The sequence below is a fragment of the Leucopleurus acutus genome (genome assembly GCF_964270905.1).
Source record: "Leucopleurus acutus genome assembly, chromosome: 12".
In the NCBI taxonomy this organism is placed as follows: domain Eukaryota; kingdom Metazoa; phylum Chordata; class Mammalia; order Artiodactyla; family Delphinidae; genus Leucopleurus; species Leucopleurus acutus.
The window spans coordinates 14350597-14376399 of NC_139154.1; the positions used below are offsets into that span (position 1 = coordinate 14350597).

The 25803-nt window shown below is 57.4% G+C and overlaps 1 protein-coding gene across 2 annotated transcripts in view; it reads right to left on the reverse strand.

Annotated features, from left to right (window-relative positions):
- Positions 1-5772: 5772 nt before the first annotated feature.
- PSD4 (pleckstrin and Sec7 domain containing 4) overlaps positions 5773-25803 on the reverse strand; it is a 37824-nt gene continuing 17793 nt past the window's right edge. Inside the window, exons 2-17 of one of the 2 annotated variants that reach the window (XM_082852101.1) lie at positions 21394-22479; positions 20161-20286; positions 19785-19863; positions 18912-19293; positions 14901-15077; positions 14385-14465; positions 14137-14249; positions 13869-13927; positions 13622-13711; positions 12554-12597; positions 12049-12209; positions 10873-10943; positions 10618-10781; positions 9949-10093; positions 9519-9662; positions 5773-7997 (exon numbers count right to left, since the gene is read on the reverse strand). In XM_082852101.1, the coding sequence (XP_082708227.1) occupies positions 7740-7997; positions 9519-9662; positions 9949-10093; positions 10618-10781; positions 10873-10943; positions 12049-12209; positions 12554-12597; positions 13622-13711; positions 13869-13927; positions 14137-14249; positions 14385-14465; positions 14901-15077; positions 18912-19293; positions 19785-19863; positions 20161-20286; positions 21394-22365 (3066 nt within the window). In that variant the 5' untranslated portion in view covers positions 22366-22479 and the 3' untranslated portion in view covers positions 5773-7739. Of the gene's footprint in view, positions 7998-8047; positions 8113-9518; positions 9663-9948; positions 10094-10617; positions 10782-10872; positions 10944-12048; positions 12210-12553; positions 12598-13621; positions 13712-13868; positions 13928-14136; positions 14250-14384; positions 14466-14900; positions 15078-18911; positions 19294-19784; positions 19864-20160; positions 20287-21393; positions 23047-25803 lie in introns of those variants that run through there. The other variant, XM_082852102.1, reaches the window with a different exon arrangement.

A 25803-nucleotide genomic window follows, 5' to 3' on the forward strand; every position in this document is an offset into this window, starting at 1 on the left:
TCATCTGTTCATTCAGAAATAGTTCCTAAACCCCCCGTTCTGTGCCAGACCCCGTGATAGGCACCTAGAAGGAAACAAGATGAACTGGACGGGATCATACCACCCCCACCGTCACCCAAAATAAAAACAAGAAACTTCAGAGCTTTTATTTAAAAGCTGAGACTTTTATAAAAGTCAGTATAGGGCAAGACGGGAAAGGGATAAAAGCCAAAAGAGAGGGGATATAAAGTGCTGTCCGGTTTCAGGTAAGATTTGCAAAATCCCTCACGCCCCTCCCAGGCCTTTCTTGAGCATGCATAGCGTCTTCAAGAAGCAGCTCTAAGAACACCGACTGCAAGCCCTCAACCTCGGGCCTGAAAAAGGGCTATCGTCCTGAGCTTCTGGGTCCCACCGAGGGCTAAGGAGGGCGCTAGGCAAGAAGACTCAACGTCGAGGAGACTCACAACGTAAGCGCCCTTTCCCAAACACCCTCCCACCCCACTGCAGCCACTGGGGGCCTGCCTCCCCCCGCGCCCCCCGCCCCCCGTGACTAACTAGAACCTGATGGCCCCGGTCTTTCTCTGAGCTGCATCTTTGTTGCTGCAGTGGGAGCGGGGTCGGGGTGGGGGTGGGGCGTGAGGGGATGCTCAGGGCCTCTAGAAGCTCACTTCCCTGCAGTCCTGGCCGGTCCCCCTCCTTCCCATCTCAGTAACCCCCTGCACCCTGACCACAGGTCCAAGAACTGGGGGGAAGGGAGGATGAAGAAGGTCCTGGGTAGAGAGGGTCGGGAAGAGGTCCGGGAGAGGAGGCGGGCGGATGGCACGTGGCGGGGAGACACCCCCTGGCTGTGAGGTCGACATCTCCATCTCCTGGGTCCTTCCCGGCTATAAGCTCCGGCTCGGGGTGGTTACGGGGACCGGGGCCTTGGGGACACGCCTCACCTCTGTGACCCCTTCCCTCATGCACATTTGCACCAAGCTCTCCTTGGAGGATGGAGGGAGGGGCATTTGGGGGCTGAAACACGACGATGGCGAGAGGAGAGGGCGTCATCGGAAAGGGACCAGGTGCCTTCTCCCCGCAGCCAGCCGGGTGGGGGTGGGCGGAGACCCAGGCCGAGGCTCGGGGCCCATCTGAGCATGTCGCCTGCTAAAGGAGGAGCGGGGTGGGGGAGGGGAGGAAGGGGAGGTGAATAAATAATGGGAAATAAAACTTCATGAAGCAGAAAATAAAAAGCAGATTATACAGATGTGGCAATTTGAAGGATCATTGCCTCTGTCCTCTTTCTAACTGCTGCATCTGGAGGTTCGAAGCACCTTATCCCCTCCCCTCCCTCTGCCAGGTCCCCGCCTGGCTGGAGGTCCCTCCGCGTGCCTTGGCACCTGAAACACTCAGCCGGTGGCATCTCCTAGCACCACACACTGCTGCCCAGCCTGGGCCTGCGGGGCTGGGGCACGGGGTGAATGGGTAGAAGGGTGGGCCAGGCATTTTGGGGTGAAGACCCGAGTGAGGGGTGACTGGGGAAAAAGGGGAGCATTTGTGAGAGCGGAATGTGGGTGAGGACGGGGTTGGTTATGGGGAGTCTGGACGGGCAGCGGTGATGGAAAGGAGCCTGGATGGGCGGGAACAGGGGGAGGATTTGGCTGGCGCCTGAGGAAGGTTACCCCTTGCGTAAAGGGGGTTTGGATGAGGTTTGGCCCGAGGGTGAGATCCAAACTTCTGTATCTTCGTGCCGGCAGCTTCCTTCTCGTCTTCATCAAAATTCATTTGTTAAGTCTCAATTTGACACCGTGCCAGGTGCTATATAAACAGACATGGTCCCTGCCCTTAAGGAATTTCCAGCCTAAGACACACACACAAGCTGACATTTTGTTTATTTTATTTTAAATATTAATGTATTCCCACCTTGTTCCAGAGAGGATTTGAGACAGCTCACAGGAAATGCATGCAATAAATTAGTGAAATACAAATACGAAATAAAGCATCAGGAGCACAGAAAATATAGAACGGGTGGAAGAGTGGGTCCTGAGCGGCTGCACCTGAGCTGCAAATCGGCCCGGAGCCTCTTGGCGGCCAGGTGAAAGGGTTGTCACGGTCACTTACCAGGCCTCATTCACTCAGTGAGGGAGTCAGCGCCTCTCTATGCAGGTACTTCCTCCCCACCCTGTCTGTGTCACACCAGATGGGGACAAAGAGATCCAGAAAATCAGAAGCTTCTACCTGACACCCAAGGTGAAGGCAAAGGCCCATCTGGCTCAAATCTCTTCATCATCCTGGTATGTTGTCTTTCAAAGCAATGGACGACCTGTCACAGAATCATTCATAGAAAAGGGGAGTCAGCCGGGGACAGGTTTAGGGGAGATGATCCTAAGTTCACTCTCCCGTGTAATGAGTAACATCTGTACAGAAAGTTACCATTTCCAGGAGGATTGGTTGAGGGACCACGTCCTGCAGACAGAACTCCAGGTCTGAAACTCAGAGCAAAGATCAGGACCGAAACCTTAGATTTGGAGACTCTTCCCAGAAGCGAAAGCGACAGCCCTGTAGTCAGCCAGGTGAGATCTCTGAGAATCCCCCTTGCGAAAAGGCTGAGTTCAGGCTGGGCCGCGGGGAGGTTGCAAGCGGAGAAAAGACAGAAAAGAACATGCAAGGAAGTAGAAGACGAACCAGGAGAACGTGGAGTTCCGGAAGCCCAGGGAGGATGAAGTTTTGAGATTTACCTTTTTCAACACCAGGAGTCAGGCCCTGGGATACGATGGAAAACAACCAGCCCTGTTCCCGCCCTTGGGAGGTTTATGTTCTACTGGGAGCAAAGAGACAGGAAAGACAGGAGGGGAGGGCAGGGGAGGGGTGTAGAAAGTTAGGCTTTGATGTGATAGGGAATAACGGGGGGAGAAAGAGTCAAGGAATGCTTCACGGGGGAGGTGGCATGTGGACGGCAAGGGATTGTGCCTCTTCCCAGTCCTAGCACTCCGAATTTCTCAGCAGATGTTCCCCCCTCCATCCTTTGGGTGGCATTGCCTCCACACCCCACCCCCATCTCGGAAGGAGGCCTCTGATTACCTTAGGCCCCTAGTGATTGGCTCAGAGGTGGGCGCATGGCCCAAGGTATGTTGCTCAAAGAGACCCTACCCTGGGGCTTCCCTGGTGGCGCAGTGGTTGAGAGTCCGCCTGCCGATGCAGGGGACGCGGGTTCGTGCCCCGGTCCGGGAGGATCCCACGTGCCGCGGAGCGGCTGGGCCCGTGAGCCATGGCGCTGAGCCTGCGCGTCCGGAACCTGTGCTCCACAACGGGAGAGGCCACGACAGTGAGAGGCCCGTGTACCGCAAAAAAAAAAAAAAAAAAAAGACGAGACCCTACCCTGGACTTGAGTTTGAAATTTCCAACGAGCAGATATTCTCTGCGCGCTAGATTTGTACCAAGAAGAGGGAGTCTTGAGCTCTTGGGGCACCTCGGTACCGTGAGGGTTGCCCCTGTCCTCCTAGGCCTGGGAGAAGAACAAGAGAGAAACAGGTTCCTGGCTCAGTGTGGAGACCAACCTGGACACAGACTGTCCAGTTACTGGAGCTGAACAATGTCCTATTCTGCTAAAGCCCATGTGAGTTTACATCTGTCACTTGCAAAGTCCAGGCAGAGGGAGAGCTGAGTGCAGAGGCCCAGCCTCGGAGCAGGACCCCATGTTTGAGGGCAGAATGTGAACCAGAGTCCAGAGGCGGGAGGGTGCCTGAGGAAGGCCAGCGAGGCCGGTACTAATAGCTAACAGGCTTTCCTTCTGTGCCAGGCATTGTTCCGAGCTGTTTACGTGCATAATTTCACTTAATCTTCACAAGGACTCTGTGAGGTAAGTAGTGCTATTATCCCCATTTTATAGAGAAGCAAACGGAAGCACAAGAAGTTAACAAACTGGCCAGATCACACTGGGCCTTGTGCGGGTTCCACAGATCAGGGGGCACATGGGGCCAAAGGTCGCTGAGAGGTGAGGAAGCTTGATGACTGAGGGTCGTAAGTGGGGAGCAGTGGCTGGAGGCCAACATGCCAGGTGTGAACGGGACCAGGGGAGGGAGGGAAAGGGCTGGCAAAGACCACACATCCGTGGATCTCGGCTACAGGCAGCAGACGGTCAAGTGCAGGCTCTTCTTTTTCCTCACGATGGCGATACTTCAAGTTGTTTGCGAGGCAAGATAATGAAGGGGTAGAGCATAGGCCGAAAACCCAGATGGGACCCCTGAGGGCGAGGTCAGGGTAGGCAGGACATGGGGAGGGGGAGGGGTGTGGGCACGAGGGAGGGGGAGGGTCAGTTCCAGGAATGCACGGAGCATCGCTTCCTCAGAAGGCAGGGAACAGGTAGAGATGGGGGCCAGTCAGATGCAGGATAGCTGGAGGCAAAGGTGTTGGCAGAGGGGGCAGTGGGAAGGGGCCCTTACGCAGAGTGTGGCATTCAGGACACCCCCTAAGTATGGGCAGCAAGCAAGTTGGGGGGTCGGGGGAAGGGAGAGGGATGTGGCCAGATGTGGATGGCCAGGTTGTCCCAAGGTTCCAGGGCATTCTCTTCCCCCCACCCCCTTTTTATTTTAGACTTACAGAAAATTTGCGTGCATAGTATAAAACACCTCCAGGCCATAATCTACCCTATTCTAGGCTCACTTACTCAGGTCATTCAATCTTCTTAAAGCCAAACTCCCAGACTATCTCCCAAGCCATGAACCCGTCAGTCTTCTGCTCGAAACGCACCCTCCTGGGCTGCACACCAGGTCCTTTAAGATCCAGCTTCAGCCCACCCTGACCACCGTGTGTCTCTCACTCTATCCCACCTCAACCCTCCAGCCCAGCTCCTGCCGAGCAGGACACGCCCCACTTGTTTCCATCTGACTGGGAGCCCCCAGAGGAAAGGACCCAGACCTCGGGCCCTAGTGATCTTAACTCCTCCCTGGTGCCTGGCAAACAACAAACAAATGAATGTCTTCAGCAGAAAGCCAGAGGGAGCAGAGATGCTGAGACCAGGAAGAGGTTACATCTGGGGTATCTCCTGGTTAGCTGAGCTCCCTAGGTGGGAAAGGAGGAACCGAGGGCAAACTTCAACCAGCCTTATGGAGTCTGAGCTGTTCACCAAGAACCTGTGCCCATCCCCTTCTCCTGCAAAGATATGGACCAACCCAGTGCTGAGTAGGAAAGAAGAGTAGGGTGGACACTAGGTGAGTCTAGGCCCGTGGGGTTTGATCCGTTCCAAACCCAGGACCGGGACTGGGTGCTCATTTGGTTTCCATTTTTGTAGGTTCCTTGGGACAGTTCTGTAGGGAGTTCTAGGCTGTCCCCATAAGGTTCCAGAAACTTCTTCCTCTCCATCTGCAGGAAGATGTCAAAGTCCCAACCCTTTGCTTGGATCAGACCTCCCCAGATGGTGGAAGGCCTGGCTGGGCCACTGTGGGTTTGGGGAAGTGGAAGGGCCTGGGTCTGGTGAGAGGGCGGGGCAGGGGGGAAGGCCTGGGGTCGGCCTAACTTCCTGTTCTTCCAGGAGCACAGCTGTGGCTGGACAACTGGGCCGCCCAGGCTTGGAAGATGCAAACCCGCCCCCTGGTGGTCACATGTCATAACCACAGCCCAACAACCCACCTCCACCTCCCCAGGCCTCCAGGCCAACGGGGGCCAGGACAGCACTGGCCAGAGGGGGACCCGGCAGCCACGGTCACCTGGCTCTGAAGGCCTCACATGCCCGGGGGGAAAGGGAGATGCCAGTTCTACAAGAGCAAAGAAGCATGGAAATGTGACACACATGCACACCTGCAAACCAACCTCTGCCTTTTATTCGGGTTTTAGAAATAAGCATACAGGTCAGTGAGGTCAAATAACCCACTCACGGCCATTCAGCCTGTAAGCATCACTCCTGGGCCAAGTCACGTCCACCTGGCGCTAGGCTCCCACCTCAATCAAATGAGACGACCGGACTGCGCCGTGGCTGTTAACTGCCACTGCACATCAGAGTTGCCCAGGGAGTCTTAAAAATACCTATTGGTGTCCCTGACCCAGATCTACTGTATCTGAATCCCTGGGTGTAGGATGGGAATGTCTCCAGCGTGTCTCTACACTGCCAACTGGAAACCAGAGAGCAGGACAGTCATCTCCTGGAGGCCAGGGATGCGCTTAATCCGTGTTTGAATCCCATAGTACTGGCCCATAAAAGTTAGTTAATATTACTTGTGAAATGAAAGAATGAACACATGAGTGGATAACTAAATGATTCTGAGGTCCCCTCCAGCTGTGACAGCCTACATATGTGACTCCCGCACCTGCTCAGTGTGCTACATACACGCCCACAGACATGCACACGCACACAGACATGCACGCACACATGGCAAGGGGGATGCGGCCTGCCACCCTGCGGGTGGCCCCAGCTGCCCGGAACTGGCTGACCCTCCCCTCCCCCTACACCCGTACACACCTCCTTCTTTGTTGGCATTTATTGTGCACGCTTTGGGTGTGTGGCCCGGCCCTGGGCCCTGGCCAGACGCCCGTCGTGGCCCCCGAGTGCCAGCCCCACCTGGTGGAGTTCCAGGCTGCTTGCAAGCACGAAGGGGAGGACAGCGCCGGCAGGAAGGCCGGAGGGGCCGTGCGTCAGCCAGCAGGCGGGCAGCGGAGAGGCCCCTCTTGGCGGGCCGCCTGCTCGCACACTCGGCTGAGCAGGGACAATGGTGGCTGCCCCTGCAGCCCAGCCTCCTTCCCACAGGCAGAGCCTCGGATCCGCGAGTGCCCGGAACCGCCCCCAGAGAACAGCCCGATGGAGCACAAGGGGACTTCCCAGGCAGGGTGGCAGAGGCCCCTGGGAGCAGGCTGGGCCAGGGGAGGGGTCCGGGAGGGTCCTGGAGCCCCTCGGGCATGGAGCTTTCAGGGAAGGGAGCCAGGCCTCCGCCCCCGCCCCCCAACTCTCCAGAGCCCCCAGCAGATGCGGAGGACGCGTCACCACCTCTTACCCTCAGCCTCCCTAGGGTCTGAACCCAGAGAGAACTCCTCCCCTACTCTGGGGAGGCAAAGGCCCCTCGTTCCAGGGCTCTCTCCACCAAGCTCTGGAGGCCGCCACCCCTTCCGGCCCTCACTGACCGCCATCGGCTCTGCTCTGATGATCAGCAATTGACCGTGCAAGGCAGGGCCTCTCTCGTTTGCCCACTGCGAGTGGGTGATGTGTGGGAGAGGAGACAAAGGCAGGGGCCCCAGGGTCAGCCTCACTGAGCGCCTGAACTCGCCGCATCCCTGCCCCTACCCAGAAGGCTGTCCCCCCAGTGGGCGGGGCGTGGTTGGGGTCTCCCAGGACCTCTCCCGGCAGGCCACCTGATTCCCAGAGCAAGACCACCCTCAGGGCTGCGGCTCCCCTAGCTTGTCTGCCCAGAGGGCTCTGCTGCCCCGGCCTCTGTCCCGGAGGCCAGGGGTCCCCGAGTACTCTAACTGTCAAATAAGCACTGAGCTGCCCGCAGGCCTGGGAAAGGTGTCCGCTGTGGCTTCTGAAGAGATGGAGGGTGACACGGGATGAGCTGTGGGAGCGGAGCCAAATGCCTGACCTCCCAACGCCCTCGGGAGCAGCCAGGGGCGGGGGGCAGCAGTATTGGGAAAACTCCTGTGTACGAGGGACCACAGGGAAGCAAGGCTGTCCTTCAGCGGGGGAGGGGCGGGGCCTCATCGCCACCATGCGCCCGCTGAGACGAGGCTCTCCCTCGGGGCTTCTTCCCACACCCACCCCAGGCCGTGAGGGCAGAGTCGGTGAGGGGGCACCCGCTTCACAGCGGATTGCGGTTCCGCTTGGGGATGATCTTCCGGTAGGTTCTGCGCTCTGAGATGTTGCGCTTGACCTTGGCCGTGGTGGGGGCCTCATCCAGCTGCAGGGACGGGCTGGAGTGGGACTTCTTCAGGCTGGGCTTGGACTCCTGCGGGCCTGCAGCCTCCTTCCCCAGCTGTTCCTCCCACAGGTCCAGGTCATCCGACGGGCAGTGCAGACGGGCCACCAGCAGCTGCAGGTAGGTCTCGTAACGGGTTTTCTGCAACACACGGGCCCCGCCGCCTTAGCACCACCCTGGCTCCAGGTCGGGAGGGGGCTGGGATCGTGAGGGACAGACAGCTCACATGTGAATGACGCTATGGCGATAAAGACTCCTGCAGAAAGAGCGCCGGGCCAAAGGCTAGCATCTGCTTGAGCAACCGTATCTGCAGATCCTGCCGTTCCCTGGGTGTTTTACAGTTACACCTGTAAGTCCAGCCCTGGTCTAACAGCCAACACCGTGTAGTGCCGTGACTGACATCTCTGGAGGACGTTACATCGCTGAGACACCAAAAGACCCATAACCCACTAGGCCCGAGGTCTGTGCAGCACTGCACACACACAGTGCACATCTGTACTCAACCCTAAGTGAGTCTGCGTGGCGTTTTAACAATTGGCATCTGGAGAGTATGACGCTAACTACCCTCATCTGTTTAACACTCCTTGGGCCCCTGTAACTAGCATCCTTCGGATACAGCTCCCAGTTTACCTAGTGCTTTCCCACCCTCCAGCCCGCTGGATCCCCATCCCAGCCCTGGGAGGTCAGGTGGGAGTCACTGCTCTGCTTCGTAAAGAGGGAAGTGAGGCCTAGGGAGGGGTGGGCCTTGCTAAAGGTCCCAGCTGGTCAGAAAGTGGTAGGGAGAGGCTGGAATGCCGCGTGCAGAGCTGGGTCCTATCAGCCACACGCCGGGGCCTCTGGGAAGTGGCGCGCTCACAGCGATGGATGCAGCCAGTACGCCAAATGGATAAACCAGAAAGAAAGGGAGAGGGCAGCGCGAGGGCCGGTGGGCACAGCCAGGAGGTGACACTGACGCTCCCTTCTCCCCCTCTCTGCCCCTGGGTGGCCTCTGACCCCTTCTGTTCCCACAATGCCCCTCGCCTACCCTCCTCCTGAATTTGGGTGCAGGGTGCGTGCTGGGTGGGAAAAAATGTTTCAGCATCGATCACAGAGCTAATAAAGGTCATTCCTTAGTTACGACCATACACGAGGCACGGATGTAATTGGAGTCTCTTGAAAATGTATCAGGTTTGGACAAGTCGCTTAATCTCTCTGTGCCTCAGTTTCCTCATCTGTAAAATGAGGATTACCGCCCCTACCCCCAGAGTAGTTAGATAATAAGATAATCCATGCAATGCGAGCTTCAGAAATACTGCCTATTATTATTATTAGGTAGGTATTAGGAGAAATAATTCTGTTAAAATATAGATTTCCCTTCAGTGTAGGAAAAGCCAAATATACTCTTGGGAGCAAAGACATGTATGAAAGTAACATTCCCTAAGAGTGTTTCCAGACAAGCAGCTGCTATGTGCCCCCAGGACAAGAGGGGAAGCGGCCCGAGTGCACACGGACACACACAATTTGCGCACGCGTGTGCACACACTCGTGTGCAGACAGCGCACACAGCGCCCCGTGTTCTCACAGGAGCACCTCCCCCTGCCCTGAGCCAAGGCTGCAGGGACAGCCACGGCCACGAGAGGGCGGCAGAGGGTCCAGGCGGAAGGTGAGGCGCGGGCACCTCACCTCGTACTCCAGGTACTCCTTCCGCAAGCGGTAGTCCTCCAGCTCTCGGCTGCGGCCCCGCCGCTCCGGTAAGTTTCTCTGCAGATCCAGCAGGTCGTCGGAGGCAGCATCCAGGCAGCTCTCGTGGGATCGATGCTGCTCCTCCTGGGAGCGGGAGACAGTGGGAGAAGCTGCTCCGAGCCCTCCCACTCCGTTCCGGGCCCAGGTGGGCAGCCCAAGAATCCCCCCACACCCCCGCCCCCCGCCTCCGTTCCTGGGCTCAGGTGTACACCCCGATCCCCGATCCCGGGCCTAGGTGTTCAGCCCATCCCTCCCCCTCCCCCCCCCCCCCACTTTTCCTAGGCCAGCTGCGCAGCCTCTCATCTCCTTCCTAGTCCTCCGGGGTGCACCCCGCTCCCGCGCGGCATCCCGCCCCTCCCCCGGGCCGTACCAGGGAGCTCTGGGCGGGGCCCACGGGCAGGATGGGCCGGACGAATTTGCGCTGGGAGCCCACCGCGGCGGGGAAGGGCGGCGCCGAGTGCGTGGCGGCGGCCAGGTTGATGCGCGCCATCCAGGAAGTCATCTCCTGGGCAGTGCTGCAGGGAGAGGCGGCCGTCTGTCCCCAGGACCACAGAGGCCGGTGCTATCACCTATCCCCGCCCTCAGCCTCCCGTGGTCTGCACAGCAGCCCGGCAGCTCAGGACTCAGAGCCGACAAAAGCCAGAGAAGTCCTGCCACTGGCCGAGGTGGTTGACCCCCGCTTGTGGTTTTTCTCAGCAGACAAAGAGGCAAATCTGGGAAGGCAATAGAGTTTATATCAAATGCCACAAAATGATCGAGGGTTCGTGACTTCCTGGAATCCTCTGTTAGGAACTGAGAGGCTCAGTCGTACTTTCGGGGTAGAGGTGGTGCAGTGGCGAAGTGGGCCAAGGGCAGGGGACGGAAGCAGGAAGCCCCGGCTTCCAGCTGTAGCCGGACCCCGGCCAGCAGCCCATCTCAGGTGGCCTGGTCAGGACGGCACCTCCCCCCCAGGGCGGGGCCGGTAGCCGTCAGAGGATGAGAGGGGGTCAGGGAGGAAAGCTGGGGCCTTGCCGCTTGCCTATTCCCCCCCGAAACTCACGGTGCCTGGAAGAGGTAGAGGCGCCAGTCGGCCGTGCGCAGCTGGAAGACGTGCGGCTTCTTGGTGTAGTGGGTGGCAGGAGTGGCCAGCGAGTGGTGCACCCCTACCGGTTCGTCCACCATCTGCCCCAGCAAGCTCTCCCCCTCGAGGCCATGGTCCTCTCCCTGCCACAGGGCACACGGGCTCAGAAAAGAGGTCTGCATCAGTTGCTCGTCCTCCCGTGCTGCCCATCGCGGGTGCAGACTCCCTTCCTACCTTCAGGAAGTAGAGGACCATCCCTCGCAAGACCGTGTGGAGCATCTTCCAGCCGCGCTTGCCCCACGGCGCTGCCCCAGGAGCAGAACACAAAGGTGGGTGTGGTGGCCGCCCCTCTGGACCCTCAGACACACACTGTCCCCCCGCTTCCCCTCCACCAACTCCAGTCCCTCCCCGGGGTGTAGAGCGACATGCCCGAGCACAACAAAACACAACCGATCACACAGACGGGCAGTACCGTGTCTCACACATGGGCGACCACTCGCAGTCACCAACACAGAACTATTTACAAACCAGCACAAAAGCCGAGGCTCAGACAGACTGTCCTGACTCCAAACACGCCCCCGCCCCGCCCACTGACTCCAAACACGCCCCCGCCCCGCCCACTGACTCCAAACACGCCCCCGCCCCGCCCACAAGCACAGCTCTTCTCGGACATCATTCTGGTCCCATCCAGAGAGGCCCAGGGGCTCAGATGCTAGGGCAGAAGGCCGGCCTCCCCACGGTCACTTCCTGCCCTTGCTCATGTGGCTTCTCACGGCCAAACGCCAGTTCCCTGGCGGGTCACCGTACCCCAGCCCATCTGGGATCCCATTCCTGCTCTGGTCACGTGGCTGCCCGGCTCCAGAGCCTTCAACAGTCTGCAGGATGAGGCCCAACGCACCTCACGCCATCCTCTTTCACACGCCCCGTGCTCTTTTCTCGGTGGGGATCCCTCTGCCCAACTACGAAGAATCAGGCCCTCTTTTCCTCCAAGGTTCAGCTCAGAGACCATTGCGCCCCAGAAGCCTTAACTATCCCGTCCCCCACGTTCCACCCCAAAACAAAGCCAGAAACCTTGCCCTCCTGCACACGCCACACTCGATGGAGGCCTCCCTACACCACGCAGCTCTTTCTTCCTTTTATACCAGACACTGGTGTGCTTGTCTAATTCCCACCATAGCACAGGGGTTTGGCGGTGGGGGGTCCCCAGGTCTATCTTGTCTCTGCACCCCTCCCCCACCCCCAGCACATGACACAGACCCCGGTTCACGGTCAGCACTGAGGAAGGAACATGGGCTGCCTGTCCTCCGCCCGTGCCGTCTCTCTGCACGGTGTCCCTGAGCACGGCACTTGCACACACACCCCGTTCACGGGCAGACAGATGCCCCCGCGTGGCAGCAGGCAGACACTCACTCTTCTTGCCGTCCGCATCCTGATGCATCTTCCGAGCCAGGATGCCCTGCTTGTAGGTGGGCGCCGTGGGGTCCTGGACCAGCTGGAGGAAGGGGTTGCTCGTCTTGCCAGCCAGGGAAGACGGCTGGGCCTTCTCGGGCCTGGCTGCGTCTTCTTCATCCCTGGACATCAGAGAATCAGGCTGGGGGTGCTGACCGGCCAGAGGCCATCAGGAGGTGCCCACCACCACCTCAGGACCCCCATCCTCTCTCTCCTGCTGGGAAGCCACACCTCAGGACCCCCCCCGCCCCGGAGAAGTCCTCCTCCAAAGGCAACCCATCACTGCCTACCATCCCCATCCCCTCGCCACCTCTGGCTCCTCAGGTGTTCCCCGGCCCACTGCCCCGCCTCTGGCTCCAGCCACATGGAGGGGAGCCCTGTCCAGGGGCCCAAGTTCTCCAACTCAGGTGGGTGGGTGGAGGGAGGGCAGGGGAGAGGGAGGGGAAGCAAGATGGGTCTCACTTACACGGCCCACTCGAGCTTCTCACTTCGGATAGACCAGTAGAGGGCCTGGAACAGAAACATACAGGTGGGCCCGGGAGCCTCGGGCCGTGGGGTGCACATTCTGTCTGGCAGAGGTAGGACGGGCGTGCTGCAGCTGGCCACCTCCACCCCGACGTAGCTGCCCTTCTGCCCCGAGCAGGAAGCAGCCCATGCATCCGTGCACACATGCAGCAATGTACGGGGCATGTGCCGAGCCCTGTGCTGGGAGCTAGAGACACAAGGATGATCAAAGCGATCCTCGTCCTTACTTGAGCTCAGCGAGGCCTGAACCAGTTCCCTTGAAGGGGAAACGCATCACCCACATACCATCCTGCCCAGAGGGATCTGACACGACAGGAACAGCTGACTACCGGGGCCGTCAGTGTACGGCGAGTGAATGAATAAACGAGGTGCTGTGACTTTGAAATGATATGACCAAGAGTCCTCATATCAATGTGGCTGGCTGGCTTCTGTAGCCCTGGCCACGCCCAGTGGGGCACCGGGTACCTAGTAAGTGTTCAATTAATGTTCACTGACTAGACAAGAGAATAAATGTTCTAACTGCTTAGGAAGGCAGACTGTGGGCCAGGCCCTGGCCTAGGCAGGTTGTGATAACAACCCTGTAACATGGTCACTCGCCCTGGAGGAACCTGCCTTGGCCAAGGAATGAACTGAATCCAAACCCTGGAACCTCTGGCCCCCGAATCCTAGCTCTCGACTTTTACTACTTGAAGCTCTGCCCTGAGAACCAAAACCCCAGGCCTTCCCAGGCCTAAGGATCACCCAGAAGCATGACAGAGCATTGTAGGGGCCCAGCCTGAGATTCTGATTCAGTAGGTCCAGGGCGGGGGCCGGGGGGCTGTGAATTCACACAAGCTAATAAATTCCAAGGTGACACTGATACGGCTGGCCCGGGACCCACACTTTTCGTTCCCTTCAGTGAGGAAGGCCTGTCCTCTCCAGGATGTTTCGGCAAAGCCAGGCGTGAGCTCACGTTGCCCTTGGGACAGACAGCCAAGGCTCCGGGCCCCTGAGCAGCCCCCGTGCGTACCTTGAGCAGCTCCTTGGGGAAGTTCCCGCCGTCCCGCAGGCCGCTCAGGTTGGTGATGAACTCCTGGCAGCTCATGCTCTTCCCGAGGTTCTGTGGCCATGTGGACAGGGGCGTCACTGGCACACATGCCCGACCCCAACAGAAAGACCCCCGGCCGGCTACTCCGAACCTTGCCCAGGTCCCCAGGGCCCTCCCTGACCCCATCCCAGGCCTCGGTTCCCCTTTTCCAGGAGCCCCAGGCTCTCACCTGTCCGTGCAGGTCCGTGTTAAGCAGCATGACGGCACAGGTCAAGGTGTGTACGCAGTCTGCCCCCCAGAGAGAAAGCTCGTTGGAACCGGGACTCCTGCATTTCCTCTGCCCACCCTGGGCAGGGTGACCCCCACATGCTTCTGGGCCCCCAGAGCCCCCCAAACACACTCCCACCAGCCACCACCCAGTGAACCCCCAAGCAGACTGGGGACACTTCCCTGCCATCCTTCTGCCCGGTTCCCCCAAAGGGCCGGCGTCTCCCTACCTACTGAGGAGAAGAGCCCAGGGTTGCAGTGATAGAAGCGCTTGGAGAACTGGTAGAGGATCCGCTCGCGTTCCTGGGTCTCCCCACTGAGCACCAGGGCGTGGAGGAAGCCCCTGGAAGGAGCGCCAGAGTCCAGGCAGAGCCCAGCAGCCCCAGAGCTCAGGGCCGATCAGATTCCAGCCCTGCCGGTGGTACCACTGCCCCCCACCATCCCTCCCTCCTCCCCAGAGAAGGCCCCCAGCTGTTACCGGAGCGCACGGTCCAGGCTCTGGCCTCCAAACTGGAAGAAGGACAGGTACTTCTCAGCCACCGTCCTGCTGAAGTCGTTGCTGTGGAGGGAAAGTGGGGATGAAGCCTGCTTTGGGGTTCTGGACTGGGGGCCTGCACATATCCTGGGGCCTGACGGGGGCTGGGGGGGGTGAGATCAAGGAAAAGGCACAGCCAGCCTGGACCCTAGTTCCCAAGAGGGCACTGGCACCCATCCGACGCGGAGTGGGAGGGACATGGGTTTGGGGTGGGGGAGGCAGGTCGCCGGGTCCGGCGGCTCTAAGCAGGGGTCGAGGGTGACACGAATGTGACTAAGAGGAAGAGGCAGGCATGGCAAGGGTCTGGGGGCAAAGGGGAGAGGGGTGCAGTGGACGGGACAGGAATGAAGGCTCGAGAGGTCAGCGGTTGGGCTGGGGGGACACGGGCGGGCAGGGAGCCCACTGGCTGCTTCCCTTCCTGACTCGACCTCGGCCTTGCTCAGGTTCAAAGCCCCTTACTTCTTCTGCAGGTAAGCGGCCACTTCGGACTTCCGGAAGCCCTCCAGGCGATAGAGGCGGGAGGCCAAGTTCCAGGCCACCTTGTCGGTCCTGACGCCATTCTCCACCTTGCCTCCAGCTGGCGGCCTTTGGCCTTCCTCTGGGGGCTGCGCGTGGGGCACGGGGCTCTCAGGAAGCCTGCGAAAGTCCATCAGTGACCTCAGACTCCCACTTGGGATGGACACAGAGGGGCTCGGGGTCAAGCATCCTTGAGGTCAGTCGTAGGGGCGGGTGTGCTCAGAAGTCCACGCCCAGAGCTCAGGGCAGGAGCTGCAGCTCCAGGGCCTCGTGTGGCCGGGGAAGAGCCGGACCAGGGCCTCCCCCAGGGAAGAGGCAGGGTCACAGCCTGCCTGGCCTGACCTGGGCGCCTGGAGGGCCCAGAGAGGGCAGTATTCACACGAAGCTAGCAAGGGCTGGAGCGGAGCTCGGTACCAGCACTTCCTAAGGTAAACCACAGGGATGTCCTGAGCCGAGTTCACCTCAGGTGGCAGGTGCAGCCCTTTGAAGACCCCAGTGGTGTTTAGTCCATCCCAATGAGGGGTGGGAATACCTCCCCAAAGGTCAGCAGCCACTCGTGTCCCTCACCTGTCCCGCCCGCCCCATCATGCCTCCTTGCCGCCCTTCCCCTCCCCCAGCTCCAGCCTCCAGCCTCCACCCCTAGATCTGGAGCCAAGGAAGGTGCAAGGATGAAGCGAGAACGGAAGGCGAGACCAGCTTTAGGGACGGTGATGCTGGGGTTGCCACAGGTGGTTTCCATCCCCTGCCTTCCTGTATCGGCAGCCCTGTGGTACAGGAGGGGCCCTTCCAGCAGGGGCTTTGGATGGTGCCCTGCAGAGGCTGCACAGGCCCCAGTAAGCCTCACGGTAGACTCGGAGAACACTCAGAATCCCAGAAGTCACCCAGCCCCATCTCTACCTGACTCTTGCGTTTTCCCTGCAACATGGCAACCAGGTATTGGGGTTTCCTCATTAGTGGAATAGTCACCATCCAGGTTACTGCAGTTAGGGAGTCGTACAGATAAGAAAACTTATCACGGTATGAAAATGTTCACCGACAGACTGCCCACTTATAAAAGGCAGCTGCACCTGACAGCCCTTTCCACTTAACACAAATGTACGTCTCTGCCCCCAACGGGGTCAGCGTCTTTGACGGTAACTTCTCACTGCTTCCTGAGGCTCGTCCACATCCAACAAGGCAGGGCAAACGTAATGGAAACCAACTGAAAAGTGAAGTTACAAATCTTGCCGGAAAGGATTCTGTGAAGGCCGTGAAAGTGATGCTGGAAGGTTCCAGGGATCACCTGAGAAGCCACTGACAAGTGAGGAACGGGAAGAGTTAGTCCCATGAACAACCGAAGAGGAGAAAATGACAATAATGACACGCTTGTCACATCTAAAGAGAGCTACTTAGATTATCAGCTGACAAAGCCCTCAAATACTTTTACAAGAATGACCTAGTCAGGGCTTCCCTGGTGGCGCAGTGGTTGAGAATCTGCCTGCTAATGCGGGGCACATGGGTTCGAGCCCTGGTCTGGGAAGATCCCACATGCCGCGGAGCAACTAGGCCCGTGAGCCACAACTACTGAGCCTGCGCGTCTGGAGCCCGTGCTCCGCGACAAGAGAGGCCGCGATAGTGAGAGGCCCGCGCACCGCGATGAACAGTGGCCCCCGCTTGGCACAACTAGAGAAAGCCCTCGCACAGAAACGAAGACCCAACACAGCCAAAATAAATAAATTAATTAATAAACTCCTACCCCCAACATCTAAAAAAAAAAAAAAATGGCCTAGTCAGTGAGTGTTGTTACTCAAATAATACCTAGATGGGAAGGCACTTTGAGGAAAAACACCCCACAGGGCAAATATAAATTGGTATGGAATTGTATACTTTAAGTGGATGGATTGTATAGTATGTGAATTATATCTTAATAAAGCTGATATAAAAAAATAAAATAAAATAGGACTTCCCTGGTGGTCCAGTGGTTAAGACTCCACACTTCCACTGCAGGCGGCATAGGTTCGATCCCTGGTTGGGGAAGTTCCACATGCCACCTCAGTGCGGCCGACAATAAAACAATAAAATAAAATGATAAATTAAATAGACCCTCATGATCTCACTGTGAAAGTTAAGGATGAATGAAAGACATCTCATTGGGCCTCCAAATTAGGCCAGGAGAATTAATCTCCTATAGTGTATTAAATATAAGATTAAATAAATTTACTTATGTAATATTTAGTGCCATTTACCAAGAAAAGCATCAATTAAACCTTTTTTCATTATTTACTATGAAAGTATGGTTCTCATTTTAGGTGGGTTTACTTTTATTTGGGGTTGAATTAACTTTAATTTTGGGTATCATGAACCCTCTCTTTTTAGACACCTAGAGACTCTTCTGATTAGTCTGAACTTCTTCAGGGACAGTGTAGCTTTCCAGCTGCAGAAGAGGCTTCTTTGGTTTCTCTGGTTTCTGGCACTGCCTGGGGTTCACCATCACCCAATGACTTCGAGATGGGAGTGGAGTTCACCTTCCAGTTAGTCCAACACTAGGTCCACGACCTGAACCATCACTGGTTTCCCCTGGTCTCTTTCATATGACCCCTGTTTGGCCAACAAAACCCCTTCCCCATGTAGAGATCCTAGGGGCTGACAGCCTTCAGGCAGCGTCCTTGGGGCAGGTGGACATCTAGGATGGTTTCCAGTTGGACTATTCCTACCCCTGGTCACAGTTCTAGGGTTACTTAGTCCTGCTAGGGACCCCAAGATCCACCATTCCTTTGGTCCCAATCAAACCTCTCCTTGCTGCTCCAGCTTCCCCTGAGATCCGAGTCAGCACCCTGGGCCTCCCAGACACATCCTCAAATTCAAAGCGGCACGTAATCCCCACATCACAAGCTCTGACCTTCCCTCTCCCCAGACCTGCCTAGCATGGCCCCCATTTTTCTGGGCACATGGCCTTGGTCAGGTCAGGTTCGCTGCACACACCCCTGGTCCTCTCCTGGTGTCCAGCCGTGGACACGTCTCCCTGGCTCTGCCTCGACACGTTCAAGTCCTGCCCCACGTGGATGACTGTCTGCTCTTTGGTTTCTTGTGCTACCAGACCCTCCAGTCATATAATCCTGGCTTAACAGATATTAGTATGTTAAGTCCCAATGTGCTTTTCTCACGTCACCTGCCTCCAGTCAGAATGACCATCAACCAAAAGTGTACATATAGTAAATGCTGGAGAGTGTGTGGAGAAAAGGAGCCCTCCTACACACTGGAGTGGGAATGTGAATTGGTACAGCCAATGGAGAACAGTATGGAGGGTCCCTAAAAAACTAGAGTTACCATATGATCCAGCAATACCACTCCTGGGCATAGACCCAGAGAAAACTATAATTTGAAAAGACACATGCACCCCAATGTTCACAGCAGCACTATTTACAATAGCCAAGACATGAAAACAACGTAAATGTCCATCAACAGATGAGTAGATAAAGAAGATGTGGTATGTATGTGTACACACACACACACACACACACACACACAAACACACAGGAATATTACTCAGCCATAAAAAAGAATGAAATAATGCCATTTACAGCAATACGGATGGACCTAGAGATTATCATACTAAGTGAAGTAAGCCAGACAGAGGAAGACAAATATCATATGCTATCACTTATATGTGGAATCTTAAAAAAAAAAGGATACAACTGAATTTATTTACGAAACAGAAATAGACCCACAGACATAGAAAACAAACTTATGGTTACCAAAGGGGAAAGGGGTGGGGGGGGCAGGGAGAGATAAATTAGGAGTTTGGGATGAACAGATACACACTACTGTATATAAAATAGATAAACAACAAGGACCTACTGTATAGCACAGGGAACTATACTATTTTGTAAGGACCTATATGGGAAAAGAATCATACCGGGTACTCTTAAATGCCTGCATCGTTAGGAGGCAGAGGGTGGTTAGAACGACACTCACCCTTCTGTAGAGGTCAAGAGAACGTCGGGCTGCCTGGCTCCAGCCTCGGCAGTCCCGGCTGGGCCGTCACTCTTTACTTCCTTCCCTGGGCTTGGGGCCTCTCCTGCCTTCTCTCTCTCCAGGGAAGTTGGCGCTGCCCCATCTGTCTCCAGGAATGAAGGGCTTGAAGTACCTAGCATCCACGTGGAAAGAACGCTGCCCCGGTGGCGGCCCCAGAGCTGCGGGCTGCCTTCCTGGGAGGACAGGGGGCTGGGCCGGGGGCTGGGGCCTCTGGCCTCAGACTCAGGGCTGCTCGGCTCCGACGAAGAGGCTGGGCTCCCCCGGGGGCCAGGGGACACGGTGCAGGGAGCAGACTCCTGGGCACACTCTGCACGCCTGTCACCTGAGGAAGAGTGTAGAGTGAAGCTGGCACGGGATGAGGGGTAGGCTGAGGGCCAAGGGGCAGAGCCAGGGAACGGCCTGGGCTGCCACCCCCAGCAGCTCCCCCATCCCAGGGCTCCTCCCTGGAGCGGCACATTCTGTCCCCTGTCGGGCAGTGACACATCACACGTAGGGACAGCGGGCAGACGACTCCCAGAACTTCAGTCCCAAGGTAACCGGGGTTTCAGGGCTTGCTAAACCACTGAGACCCAGGCATCCAAACGGCTGGGACTTCTGTACATTTCTTCATTTACTCTGTGAGATGAGTATTTTAAAACCCATCGTACTGATGAAGCCACAGAGGCAGAAGCAGGATTTAAGCCCAAGTCTGTCTGGCTCCAACACAAAACAAGGGGACTCCTTAATGACACCCCTGGGGAAGGCCCTCTGTCCCCACTCCAGATTCCAAAGCCTCCAACCACATAATTTCCCAGACCCCATATTGGATCTCACCTCTGTCCTGGGGGCGAAGAGGCCCCTGGGGCCAGGAAGGAACCTCCTTGGTCTGCCAGCCCTCGTGACTGGGCAGGGCCTGTTGAGAGAGACACAGACGCATCTGTGAGCCCCGGAGGTACTGAGAGGTGAAGGGGGCAGTGAAGGCATGGGGGAGGAGAGGGAGGGAAGAGGGACCATGAGTATAGGGCCCTCCCCCCTCCCTGCTGTCCTCCCACCCAGACCTCACACCCTGGTCTGGGCCTCAGTTCAGAAGTGGCACCCCAGATGGGACCCACATCCTAGGGGTGCTGGTGCTGGGCCCTGGAAATCACTGGCTTCATGTTCCTTCTTTACAGATGGAAAAGTTGAGGCCCAGAGAGGGGAAGTGACTTGCCCAAGGTTGCACAGGATACGTGGCAGGGCTGGCATCAGATCCCACACGTTCTGTTTCCCAGGTCAATGCTTTGTCCACACAGGATGCTGCAGACGGGGCAGGGGCAAGACTGTCTCCCAGAGGGGTCTAGGGAAGCAAAGGAGAAGAGAGAGGTTTGCCCAAGGGAAACTGCTCCCAGGGCCTTCCCGACACCCTTCCAGCCTTGGGGCCTCATCCATGCTCACTGACTTCTAGTCTTCTCTGCTCTGTCTGCTCAGATGGTCCTGTCTCATGCAGCATCTGCCCAAGGAGGGGCTGTGCTGTAGAGAGGGGGACAGCCCCCAGGCACTGGGCTGGGCCCTGCCATCCCAGATGAGCGCAAACGGCCGGCTCCCAGGACAGGGCTCCCAGGCCTCCCTCTGCGGACTCCAGGGGCCCTAGAGCAACCAGGCCCCAGAATGCACATCACAGGACACAGGCACAGCTGCCCTGCACAGGGACCCCAGCCTGTGGGTGGAGGGGCCTGGGCGGTGTCAGCAGCTCCTCTGATCTCGCGGTCAGCTGAGAGCTGCTCTGGTTATGAGCTCTTCCCTGTTGCTCTCTGGGACCACAGAGATTAGAAAGCTACAGCCCTGCTCGGCCATGTTGAGTTTCCTTATCTCTTAAGCAGAGGCCTCCCTGGGAAAAATGCGCTCACATAACTTGTCCCTACGACTTGTGCCAGTTGATATCAAGACCTCTGCCATCGTCACGTGGGCCTGATCGGGTGACACTGGATGAACTGACTCACGTGAGCTCAAAGTAACAAAATGCTGCAATCTCTCCCCAAAAGAGAGGACTCTTAAAGCAGACATCTCCCCACCATGGGCAGAGGCCGCCCCAGCAGGCTGACCGCTGCCCTGTTGCAGTTGGGAATGTCCTCAAGGTGGGAGGGGGAGAGCCCGAGGTGGGCCTGGAACACGCGGCAACCGGAGGAGCTGTCTGTTCTCCAAATGTGTCCATGGAGCTGGCGAGATGGGAGACATCTGTGCCTTAACATTAATTGCCGTCATGTTCAGTTGACAGGATGGCGCCCGTAAAATTCCCTCTAATTCTGAAAGCCACGCTGGGCCTGCCTTTCTGCGCTATTGCTCCAGGATCCCCAAAGGCCCCGGCACCTGGGAAGAGAGTTCTGGGCCTGGTGACCACAGAGGAAGGCCCTTCCTTCCGTGTCCCCATGCACAGCCTGGGGATGGTTCCCAGGGCTCTGCTTACCTCGCTCTCCTCCTGGCCGGGAGGTGCTGCGGGAGCCCCCTCGGTGGTGCCCACCACAGCCCAGGAGGAGGAGTGCAGCCTGCAGGTGGGCACAGGGAATGGCAGTGTGGTGTTCCCGCTGGGATCCACTGCGCTGTCCCCCAGATCCGGCTCCCTGCCCAGCTCCCACGGCACACTGCCTCCTGGGGGTGAGGGCTCCAGGGTCTGCGGGCTCTGGGGCCCGGTCCTCACATCTGCGCAGGGATCTGAGAACCCCCAGGAAAAGCGCGCTTCAGACACACTGGGGGCCGAGGAAGGGCTCTCCAGGAAGAGGGGGTTGTCAAAGAATATGCTCTCCTCCTCGGGACCCCACTCCGGGGACGAGTCAGGCGTGCCCTCCCTCGGCCATGCCGGCTTCCGGTTCTCCCCTTCAGGCCCGTTGCTCTCTTTCCCCAAGGCCCCGTGCACGTCCACGGGTGGGCTGGGGTGGAGGCCTGAGTCCCGGGGTCCCACCGGGCTGGAGGGGAAAGCGGGGAGGTCGGGAGACGCCGTGGGGAGGCAGCATCTCAGCTCAGCTCTGATCCCTTCCGTCTTCTCTAGCTCCTCCTGAAGGTCCAGGACGCACATCTGGGCTTGCAGGATGCCCGCCCAGAACACCACCTGGGTGGACGTGCTCTGGCTCTGCCTCGGGCTCCCCAGAGGATGGCTGTCCCGGGGTGACCCGGGGAATGCCGCTTTCTGCCCTGCCCCCTCCTGGGAAGAGCCGCTCCCCGGGTGCGCGGGCTCTGGGCTGGAGCCCCCGGGATGAACATCTCGCCTCGTGGAATCAGGAGGGTCAGAGGCCCAGGTCTGCTCCCCGCAAGGTCCGAGAGGGCCAGGGCGGCCGCGTGTCTGCCTCAGGTGTGCTCCTGGGTGGAGCTGCATGTGGTCTCCCAAACAGATGTCGAGCAATTCCATGGGTGTGGGGTGTTCACAGAGTCCGTCGTCACCCATCCTCCACAGAGTGCAAGCTGCACAGGAGTCCCCAGAAACATCCGCCTTCACAAGCCCATTGTGTTGATCAGAGGGATCGCCGGCCAGGGGGGTGACTGGGACCCCACATCTACCCTGGAAGTACCCAAAGCAAAGGTAGGTTAGCGCTGGGCTCTCAGCCCCTGGAAGCACGCGTCCAGTGAGTTACACGTGGTTTCGAGCGCCTGCCACATCCACAGCTCAGGCCAAGGGCCGCTGCCCTCCGCAGCCCTGCGGGGGTGAGAAGTGCGCCGTACACGCCGTCTGACCCACAACTGCAACTGCTCGCACCTGCCCCAAAGACACTCGTCTGGTGGCTGAGGGTGGCCCGAGTGGCTGAGCTGAAAGAGATGAACTGGGCAAGCCAGACCCTTCTTTGGGGAACCTGGATTGGAGAATGTCAAGGCTAAGATGGTTGGTAGCAGGAGCAGAAGGTGGAAATGTCTCAAAATAGCGGGAAACGGGGGAGGGCGAGGGGGGAGAGGGAGCAAAAAAAAAAGAAAAAAAAATAGCGGAAAAGTAGCAGCAAACCAAAAAAAGGATGGGGAAACCAATGTACGTGGGAGCCAAACAGACCTGGACTGGAGGTGAGGGGAACGGGACAGACTCGAGGGAGAAGCAGGGAGCCAGGAATGAAAGGCCGCAGCTGGTCTTGTTTCCACCTCCCACGGCTCCTGTCTTTGGGGGCCTGCATCCCTACCACGCTCACTGGCCGGTTCTCAGTTACAGCCATGCAGCCTGGCTCAGGAGGAAGCCCAGCCTGGGCTGCTGCATGAGGAGGTTTCAGCCCACGGGGCAGACCTGCCGCACAGGGAGGAGACTGCTGCCTTCTGGGGAGCGCGAAGCTGGGGCTGCCCCACACCTGCTCAGAGCTGCCCGGCGCGTCGGCCACACTGGCACTCTGCACCGGGCCTAATCGGATGTGGCCAAGGATTTTCATGGGGCATTTTCTAGAAGCGCGCATCTCCATCCCCTGCACGTGGTGCCCAGGTTACAGGGCTTTCGGGGTGGCCCTGCTTCTTCAGAACAACTGGCTTGTGGACACTGTGAAACTCGTAACTCGACCTGTTTTCCCTCGGTACTGGCCCTCAGGAAGTGTAGGTTAAGTCCGCAGGCCCTATGCACGCATTTCCTGTACTAAGTGCCCCCCAGACCACGTCACAGCTTTTATTTTCCCTTTGCCTCGCTTTCCTCACTCACATATCTCTATTTTGAGGACTGTGTGTACGTGTAAGCCATTCTGAAATATTTGGGGGAACAAAAGCACACACACGCGTGAACACACACACACACACACACACACACACACCCCTGCTCCTGACTTGTAACCATGTGTAACTTCCTGATACTCACTCCCACCTACTTCATGGCCCACCACGAGACACTCAATCAACGGGAACACTCAGAGCTGGGCAACAAAGGCTGGGTGGGGTCCTTCTGTTTAAGGTCACCAAGAAACCTCGGCCTGGCACTGTTCCTTCTTTCAGGAGGCGCCCGAGAGAAACGAGAAAGGACCCGCACGAATTTAAGTTTCTAACTCCCCTTGAAAGCATCGTCCCACAAGTCTCTCAAAGGGTAAGCTGGGACGAAGTGAGAGAGAGGCATGGACATATGTACACTACCACATATAAAATCGATAGCTAGTGGGAAGCAGCCGCATAGCACAGGGAGATCAGCGCGGGGCTTTGTGACCACCTGGAGGGGTGGGATGGGGAGGGTGGGAGGGAGACGCAAGAGGGAAGAGATATGGGAACATATGTATACGTATAGCTGATTCACTTTGTTATAAAGCGGAAACTAACACACCATTGTAAAGCAATTACACTCCAATAAAGATGTTAAAAAAAAAAGTCTCTCAAAACCAGAATCCCTTTCTGGGCTTTTACTGCTCCCTCTGTTCCAATCCTCATGTTCTTCACGTGAGCACAGCAAGAAACTGTAATTGCTGGATTGGGGCTTCAGGATTCGGAAACTTTAGACCCCAGGAAGGGCCCATCTACCACTGAGTTCTCAGCTGGCCTCCCCAATAGACTGGGACTTCCCAAGAGGTGGGGCCGTTTCTTACTCTTAATCTTGTATTTGATGCTCTGAAGCCAATAGATTTGAACTCAGCTCCTCCTATGGGTCTCCAACTCCTTTAGCTCAGCTTCAGTCATCATTCGAGGCTCTTTCTCTCCTTCCCAGGGGAGAGCCCTGCTATAGTCCTATCACCAAGAGAGAGGGAGGGAGTGCACCCAGAACCCATTGTCTATACTCGGGCAAGCCCTCTGGATCCAACCTCCCTCCCAGGCCTGTCTGGAGAATGATGAAGTGTGAGAAGGGAGGTGAGACACCCCCCCGACCCCCGCCCCGCCGCAGGCTTCTCAAGCAACCAGCCCTTAGGGTACAGGAAACTCTGGCAAGGCAGCTGCATTTCGGAGATGGTAGGCAGAGGTGCCGGGAAGCACCTACTTCACAGGCACCTGAACACGAGGCATCTCCACCTCCCTTCCCAGACCCCTTGACCCTCCGTCCCTGCCAAGACCTGCTCTATTTGTGCCTAGCTGGCTCCCCTCTGGAAACACCCCACCCCGCCCTCCCTCCTCCACATTCTATCGGATGTGCACCCGCCTTAGGAGCATCGCAGCATTCCACCCAAATGACATCAACTCCCCTCCTCTCATTAGTGAATCACGTGACAGGAAAGTTCAAATGCCAATCATGGGAATGGGAAATGGTGGGCAGCGGCTGGTGGAAAGGGTGCCCTGCAATTTTTAACAAGATAGGAGTCCCACACGTCCCTCTTTGCCAACAGGTCCTTATAAATAAGTATGTATATGAAACAAAGCAGCCACACGGGTAAATGCTAATGACCAGGCTAGACACAAACGAGGATTGAACTGGCCTTCCCAGAAGAAATGGGGTCTTCCTCCATGGATTCCAAGGGAAAGAAAAATCAGAGAAGCTGAGGCAGCTTTCCAGAGACCAAAGGAGAAGACAACAGATGTCTGGGGCCTGAGGGGAACTGAAGGACCCAAGGGAGGTGAGGTGGGGACCTGGGGGGGAAGCAGGGACAGACAGATCCAGCACGTGGTGGGGAAAGAGGTATGTCTGCACGCCATCCCTCTCTCTCTTATTTCAGAGCATTTACTCCACAGGGTAATCCCTAGTGTGTTAACCCACGTGGTTCTAGCTTGCCTTCCCAAAATGTAATCGCCAAGAAGGAGGTTCTTTGTGCTTCCCGCTACTGCTGTCTCGCTGTGAAAATGGTGACCGACAATCGTTTTAGTGACCAATTGTGTTATACCCACTCCAACGTCAAAGTTCTGGTGGTATATCGTTAGCCTCTAGTTCCAGTGGTTAGAAAGTTGAGGGTTAGTGTTGACTTGAGAAGCTCAGGACCACCCATGAGACACCTGGGGTTACAGAGGTTGGTGGCGG